Source organism: Bicyclus anynana, chromosome 1 (assembly GCF_947172395.1).
Source record: "Bicyclus anynana chromosome 1, ilBicAnyn1.1, whole genome shotgun sequence".
Classification (NCBI taxonomy): Eukaryota; Metazoa; Arthropoda; class Insecta; order Lepidoptera; family Nymphalidae; genus Bicyclus; species Bicyclus anynana.
In genome coordinates this window covers 6,623,117-6,632,239 of record NC_069083.1, presented here as the reverse complement: position 1 = coordinate 6,632,239, position 9,123 = coordinate 6,623,117, and the positions used below count along the sequence as shown (strand labels likewise).

The following is a 9,123-nucleotide window of genomic DNA, read 5'->3' as shown; positions in this document are numbered from 1 at the left end:
TTTCTACTCTTTTGTGTCGCACTTTATCTACAGTGAATGTGGTGTTGCCACACAGTGAGTTTATTAGTTCCATATTTATTATCTTCTCTTAAAATATGAATGTGGTGTTGCCACACAGTGAGTTTATTAGTTCCATATTTATTATCTTCGCCTAACATATAATTTAAAAGTCGCATTATAGGTGTCAAAGGTCGCAATAAAATATGTAGGTACCTTGTACCGACTCGTAGGTACATTCGTGTTTCGTGGTACATTCTTTGTACAAAGTTGTAAAATAAAATCTTAGAAAATATTTTCTTCACTTACATGTACTTAAAGTGGAGAAGATTTCTTTTTATTCGTCTATATCATAGTGTGGCATATAGTTTGATGGATCTAAAGATTTATGGGATTATTAGCGGCTCCAGTCAAGCTTCGCTTTGACTTCCCTACCTTTCCCTACTCCAACCCTACCACCCCTAGCCTATCCTACTGCTACCCTACCCCTACCATACTCCAACCTTACTCTAACCCCTATCCTACACCGACCCTACTCTTAGCCTACCCCTACCTTACCTCTGAGCTACCTAACCTACATGGAAGTATCTTCGGTGATGAACTCTGACTGGAACGAATCTGCTAAGGGTTCATTTACACGAGCGGCAACTGCTACCGACGACTGCAGACGGCGACGTCTCGACAACAGTGGACGGCAGTCGGCGACGTCTCGCCGGCAGTAGACAGCGGTCGTCGACTGCAGTTGACTGCCGCCGAGACGTCAGTCAGCGACTGCAGTCGACTGAACGTACCTACTCGTAAATGAACACTTAGTCTTCATCTTTCGGTTTTTTACCGGTATACTTTCAAAGAGTGCGCACAGGAACTTTTCAATCAAATCCCTCCATCCCCATTCTATATACCACAGAACAACAAGATACCGTGTAAATTGGCATATTAAGAACAGCGAAGATGTGGAATGCAGTGGTGTCCTTAAGGTTTTTGACTAGGGTATGCAAAAAAGTAAAAATTGGAAAAATCCTTGTCCATTCTGTGGTGTAATTAGTATAGGTTTGTATTGAGTTCTTATGGTAAGCACTAAGCAGTAGGTACATTTTTGCATCTATGAAATGCATTGCACTGGTGGAATGCCCTTCCGGTTTCTGTTTCTTAACACTTGTGATTTGTGCACCTACAATGCAAGAGTGAATAGGCATTTTCTAGACAAGCGCGCTCCAACCTAGACCTCATCATTGCTTTCCACCAGGCATGATTGTAGTTAAGCGCAAGTCTACGAGTATACAGAATATACAATCATTTTCACAAAAAATTTAACTGTCTTCAAAGGTGCATTACTCTAAAAAGCGAAAAATAATATCGTTTCTAATGATCGGTTTAAGTGCTATGCCAAATATGCTCAAAGTTTATTGTTTTTTTGGCACCGCCTTCTACTTTTAGTATATTATTATACATATATTTTTTCTAATTTTGACTAATTATTGTTGAAGGTACATAAAATATATTTTCATCAAAAAATCATTTTATTTCCATCATAATTCATGCAATAAGGGGATAAATAAAAACAAAATAAAATTTTTGATTTGATTTTGATTTCCCAATTTTTTTTCCCTAAAGGTGGCAACCCTGCATGTCATCCATGTTTTTAGGCGATCTAGGATTAATGAGGATTTCAGTTTATAGTTTGTCCGAGTATTAGTCATTAGTAGACCCTTATTAAACTTGTTATTATAGGTCAAACTCATATTAGATTCGCTACTTTTTCATATTTTAATGCGTAAATAAAAATGGATTTAAATAAAATGGCAAAAATATGACATCGAAATGATGTATTGATAAATTCATACAGATTTTCATTTAGATAATACACAATAGAAAAAACTATTTCAACTACAACTCCATATACTACATTACAGAATAAAACATCTTACGCACTATAGCATCATTTGGTTACATAACTTCTTTTATAAGTAACATACTGACATACATTGTGGTATGCCTTCCCTGAAACTAAATAATATTTCATAAAATATAATATTATATCGCTGTATTCATTGATCATGCAAATATAATAATTAACAGTTTATATTTCTGCTGAAATAAATTTAGTTTCAGGGAAAGCAATCAACAAGCACTCTAACAGTCAGGCTTTAATGGCATCACAATATTTTATTAAACATATTGTTAAATAAATTATACAGTATACACAATATATTCGTAGATACATTTAAATAATACATCGAGACAAAAAAAGACAGGCTTTTCTTAATTTAAAACAAGGGTATATCTAATAAAATAAATTAGGATAAAAGCTAAACGTAAAGCTTTTAAGGAATATATATGTACAAATTCTTTAAAAATTTATATTTTAAATTAAAATTGGTATTCAAACGTAATTTTACTTTTAGGTACAAATGGGAGTTAAAAGGGGTGATAAATTATGATTAGGTATCATTTAAAAGGTTTAAAATTGATGAAAGCTTGAGCAGTGTATACGTAATCAAACAATACTGTAATTATAATAATAATTCGCGTAAATACTTTTTTAATACTAAGTTATGGCAACGCGCGTTAATGAAGGTAACTTTACAATGTAATGTATCACTTAATCTATGAATATAATAGGATTATTGAACTTAATATACACACAAAACTAAATAATTACAAGGGAATGTGTACATAGAAACTTGGATCACATCACATTATCAATTTATCATCTTTAATTACATATATATTATAATATATCAGCATTTTGCGAAGAATAAAATAGCATTCGTAGATCGCTTATGCGTCGAAAAAGTTATGTACTTAGTTGTGAAATTGATAAAATTTTACATTTATAACAAGATTCAAAATACACGCCCTGATGGATACTACAGACTACGCAAACAATTCCGTTAAAACTGTTGAAATGATTTAAAAATAAATAATAATCATGACGATCTAAAAACACCATTTAAATTAGAGGAATTCTATATTCATAAAGTACCCATCCATAGTAAGATAAATTAATCTCATAAGCCTTGTCATTTTTGAGAAGTTCATTATATATGTTATCGATCTTGGTTGACTGAATATCCTGACTGACTTGAGCAATATTACGCAAAAAGGTTCTCAAATCTGATAACTTCTTTGATAAATTGATGATTTCCAGTTAATATTAGATAATAATACGCTCAAATGGTCCAGTACATTAGAGGAAAGGGAAACAGTAAAACGTACTGAGAAAATGTAGAGCAATAACGCCAAGATCTTTGGAAAAAACATGCACAGGTGTCGAGAGATGATTGGCTTGTTGGCTTTCCTCATTGACAAATAAAAAAGCATTTTTGCCATGGTTTTAGGACTTTTTTTCTTCAGAATATAACATTTATATTACGAATCGTCTTGTAAAATAACTAAGCAAATTGCGAAGCGTGTAGTATCCATACACAAAGCATAATCTCTAGGCAACAATCTAGGACATAACTACAAGAACAACTACACAACAAACGATCACTGGTCCAATAAGTTTGTCGTTGAAAAATATTTATCCAACTACAAGATCACATATATTTTTAATTTTTGGCAAATCACTATCTGAGCTGTACAATACAAGTACTAAAGTGTTGTAGAAAAATCGATTACTTAACTATCATTCATCATCATCATCATCATCATCATCATCATCATCATCATCATCATCATCATCATCATCATCATCATCATCATCATCATCAACAACATTTGAGAAAAGTATAAAAACGGGAATATTTTTTAGATGTCTATTTTATGTGGTGCCTATAGTGATAGAATGTTTCTCTGGTTGGTTTTAGCTTCAAATCCCATATCAATCAGTATTATTAACTGCTAATCACTAAGTAGATATTGATTTCACTATAAGCGAGAGTCAACCGTTTAACTTAATTTTTCACCAAATTCTGCAGTCATGATGACAGTGTTAAATTCTATAGATGTTATCGATGATTGACGATGTTAACGAGTTATTTAAAAGCTTTCGTAAGCAATCGATAATAATCGATTTTCCGCCAACACTATTACGAAGTCGTTAGACGTAACAACAAACCTCCTACAACATTCATATTGAATCACATTTATGTCTAAACAGACAGATACTTTTTACAACTATTCCTTTTTTTTTTAGTTGAGCAGTTTCTTGCTATGTACTTTTTTGAAAGGAGTTACACAGGGAGGTTTTCTTCAATATAAGTAACTGTTTTTTTTTAGTTTTTCGTACAAAAGTCTTTGTGTAACTTAGCTTTAAAATTCAAATAATACTTATTCTTTTTGTACACGTTTTAGACAAATGAATCGTTTAAAATCAATGAAATGATTACAATAATTAATTACGAGTACTTAAAGGCCGGTCACATGGCAACATCCTTCTAAATGCAAGGTAAACCCACGTAGGTCGTAAACCGTTAGCTGGTATTAAAAACCTCCCCCTTTTTTGAACAAGAAATGTTGTAGGTATACTCATAATGACAATTTTGCTTTGGATGTAAGGTATACAGGCGTCGAACAGGCGCTTTGAAGTTGAAGGAGCGTCAGCAAAACAGAAACCTAAAATGATTATTATTATTATTATTTCTGTGAGTGGTTGCTAAGGGACGGTAATTTGATAAACAACCCTGCATTCTGTAAAGTTACAGCGATGTGACATCGCTCATTTCCATGGCAACTTTGTAGTTTGTGACATTTTATGTTTAGCATTCCATAGAAATAAAGTTCAAATTCCAATAAAACTTGTTTTAGGCGAATATTACATCGACGAGTATAAAATAGCGGAATCACCCAACAGGTTTCAATCTCATTCGTCTCTTGCTGCATCACTAAATCATTTTACGTTTCGTTTATGCTGATGTACCAACATTTAATATACCTACACACACAAACACGTTTCTTCTGTTATAATATAACTATAACTTAAGCAAAACTGTTACCACAGCAAACATCTATAACCAATCTATGACGTCTCTTGCCCACAGCTATTAAGTTACTGAAGTTTAGATTGCAGTAATGAAAACGAATGAAGTCACATCGAAAAGACTGTTGTAAATGTGATTCCGGCATATAAATTCAAGTAAAATTCCGCATCAGGACGGATAGTATTTAGTGGCATAAGTTTTCAACATTGGTGTTTCAATTTCGTAATAACACTAAAGCAATAAACGTATACATCTATTTACTAGTGTGCGCCATTGAAAATTCATCAAATTATTTACTAAGATACTTTAAAACATCTTTTAAACTGTTTATGTGCATTATTTCGGTTGTAGACAAATCTCAAAAATCTTTGTCAAATTACATATTGTATTGGATTTAATTTTTATATTTTTTTTTATGGACAGAACCATAGATAGCGCTAGCAGTAATTCTCGAATTGGTCGCTAAATATCTCTCTGTGAACACAATACTATAGCATTATAGATGGAAAAGCACGAATTTTATAATCAACTGGGACGCCTTGCCTTATTAAATGATTATACGTGATAATAAAAAAAGACTACACTTTATATGTTTGCATTAAAAACGTTTTATAACGATTTTCCCTTTACAGATTTGTGTACAACCGAATTCACTCCATTATCACTGTGTAAATAGATGATCCAAAAAATGTCACACGTTTAAAAATGTATGCAGTATTAAAATTCTTGTATAAAAACAATGATTTTGTGCAGACAATAATTAATATCACAACGATGTATAAAGCTGGTCGCATATCTAATCCGTACGTGCCGCATATCTATACTAATATATAAAGCTGAAGAGTTTGTTTGTTTGTTTGTTTGTTTGTTTGATTGATTGAACGCGCTAATCTCAGGAACTACTGGTCCGATTTGAAAAATTCTTTCATTGTTAGATAGCCCATTTATCGAGGAAGGCTGTAAGCTATATATTATCCCCGTTTTCTTACAGGAACGGGAACCACGCGGGTAAAACCGCGCGGCGTCAGCTAGTCTGAAATATTATGTAACTTCACATACCAAATAATTTCGTTATCAACCCCTATTCGGGTCACTGCTGAGCTCGAGTCTCTTCTTAGAATGAGAGGGGTTAGCACGCTGGCACAATGCGAATTAGCAAACTTCACACACGCAGAGACTTCAGAAAATTCTCAATATGCAGGTTTCCTCACGATGTTTTCCTTCACCGTTTGAGACACGTGATATTTAATTTCTTAAAATGCACACAACTGAAAAGTAGGAGGAGCATACCCCGGACCGGATTGGAACCCACACCCTTCGGAATCGGAGGCAGAGGTTACATCCACTGGGCTGGCACGGCTCACCGAATAATTTATTAGCAATTAATTTCTAGAGGAATTTCGAACACGATTCTTTTCAAACATTTAAGTAAACTCAAAAAATAGCGAAGAGTGTAATAAAGGGGCATAGAATTTCCACGGCGACTGGAATAATATATATTTATATCATGCATATAATTCGAAAATAGCAGATTTTTTTTATAGCATATTTGCGTATCATTACCATTAAGAATTAGGTCCCAATCATTTTTCTAAGTGGTAATAAAGAAATACGTAAAATAAACGAAAATTTAGGTATTTTTGTGGCAAATACGGGATATTTTAATATGCGATCAGCCTTACCTCTGATCAACCAGAGAACCGACTCATGCCTTACCTTATACTTCAACAACCAATCAATGTGCACATTAAAACAGACGTGTATATATTCATATAATGAATATAAAACGCTAGAGTAAATAAGCTCTGGAGCTCTTCAAATGAACGCTGAAGCTTTTAGGCCTGATATTTCCCTTAGCAGTTCAGTTTTTAATTCAACGAATATTTAGGCATGTTTTGTGAGATCTTTACCCAGAGTGTTACACTAAGGAATATCACATTTAAAATCCTTTTATAGCAACTAAATAACAATTTAATTCTGCTTGCTATAAAATGGACTTCTTTATCCATGTCTTTGATGAGTCTATAAATAAACTCCATCAAAGTCACTCATAGTAACGTACCTATTTTTTATCAATCTAGTATAACTGATTCTAAAATGGCATTCACAAATTAGATATTAATACCAACCCTTGGTATCATATATACTATTACTATGTATTTAGGAAACAATAAAGGAATCATATATTACACATCTTTTTTAAAAGCTAAACGACTAACTCGTTTGGTGGTCTATGAATCAAAAAGAAGTTATTAGAACTTTTGTATTTCTATTTGTTATGGCGTCACGAATAACATTCATGGGGTTTTCACAATGTACTTGAAATAGAAGCGTACTAATGTCTAATATAATGATGTTTTATCAGTTATCGTACAATAGAATGATTTATAAGATGTGTTATTTTAGTTACAGAAAAGAATTCGCATTACGCTAATTGCACATTAATGTCGAATTTCAAAGAAGAATTTTAAATTCGAAAAAGATTGCGACTCCTAGTATGCAATTGGCTTAAAATTTCTATAAACATATAAAGCAAGATGTTATAATAATTTCAAAAACTCAAAATTTCCTTAATAAGAAATATAGGTTGAAATTTTCAAACGATGAATTTTAAAACGATCTCACGCTATAGAGTTTAAATTTTTGTACCAAATAAACAAAGTGCAGTTTTATTCGAAACGTTGCGTTGTACTTGTGCTACCTACTTTTATTCACCTTTTTAGTACTGTATAACGAGTTTACTTTAACGCATGCGGAATTGCGGCGAGTTGGGCTCTGGTATAATGTGCGATCTCCATAAACTGACTTAGCGGTAAACAATTAATGATCTTATGTGACAAAACAAACTTATTTACAATTACATGTCACAAAAGCAAAACCGCATTGCCGCAAAGATCAAACACTCGTGTTTATGAACGATCCATTATATTACTCTTCAATAAGTCAGGGATGGTAAACCTACGCATCAATGAATCTACTCGTATATACTTGATGAATGACAAATTGGCCATTCATTTGAATTTGACGTCATGAAAGTAAATAATAAAATTCATTAGGTATGTATGTCACCGCAAGACTCTAAACATTTACAAGTATATAAAATGATAGAAAATTGTGTACTGTTACAATAAGGTAATTTTTTTTTATTTGAACATGTATTTTGATTGATTTCTGACTTTCAGATTAGGATAAGACATTAACTTTTAATAAATAACAAATCATCGTGAACTGAAAATTTTAATTTTAAGCAATTGGTGCAGTTCACAATTTTCCGTCAATTTCACAATATAACGGTGTATACAATTTTACGGTGACATACCTATGTATGAAAATGAATTCTTTTCTATGGCAAAAATTACAATTTTTGTTATAAAACAAAATGGCACTTTCATCATTAAAGGTTCGCCATCCCTGCAACAAGCTGTGTTCACATGTTCAGATATGAGGAGATCCGCAGAAGACTCAAAGTCTGCAATAGCTCAGCGAGTCGCGAAGCTGAAGTGGCAATGGGACACATAGTTCGAAGAGCTGATGGACGTTGGGGTCCCAAGGTGCTGGAATGGCGACCCTACACTACAAAGCGCAGTGTTGGTCGACCCTCCACCAGGTGGACTGACGACATCAAGCGAGTCGCAGGGATTCGCTGAATGCAAGCGGCTCAGGATCGTGATGTTTGGCAGTTGACGTCAGCTCGATCATTCTGTGCCTCTCTAACACTAGTCGGGGAGCATATGCACGAAAGAGACGGGGAACATGCCTCGTCGGCCGGTGCCCTCTACCTGGCCCTCCATCCAGTTGTCGTCCTCCGTACGCTCGTTGATGACTACTATAACCTCACCTTCGCGGAACGATAGCTCGTCTTCGTTGTCAGCTGAACAGTCGTATAGAGCTCTACACCGTCGCATGGCGGCACCCATCTGAATATAACAATAAGATTTGATTTGACGGCCTCCGTGGCGCAGTGGTAAGCGCGGCGGATTTACAGACGGAGGTCCTGGGTTCGATCCCCGGCTGGGCAGATTTAGATTTTCGTAATTTGTCCAGGTCTGGCTGGTGGGAGGCTTCGGCCGTGGCTAGTTACCACCCTACCGGCAAAGACGTACCGCCAAGCGATTTAGCGTTCCGGTACGATGCCGTGTAGAAACTGAAAGGGGTGTGATTTTCATCCTCCTCCTAACAAGTTAGCCCGCTTCCATCTTAG

The 9,123-nt window shown here is 34.4% G+C and overlaps 1 protein-coding gene across 5 annotated transcripts in view; it reads right to left on the bottom strand.

Moving 5' to 3' along the window:
• Positions 1-1,806: 1,806 nt before the first annotated feature.
• LOC112052505 (arfGAP with SH3 domain, ANK repeat and PH domain-containing protein) overlaps positions 1,807-9,123 on the bottom strand; it is a 91,627-nt gene continuing 84,310 nt past the window's right edge. For all 5 annotated transcript variants that reach the window (XM_052884266.1, XM_052884270.1, XM_052884268.1 and 2 more), the window contains one exon: positions 1,807-8,839. In XM_052884266.1, coding sequence (XP_052740226.1) covers positions 8,639-8,839 — 201 coding nt within the window. In that variant the 3' untranslated portion in view covers positions 1,807-8,638. The remainder of the gene's footprint in view (positions 8,840-9,123) is intronic.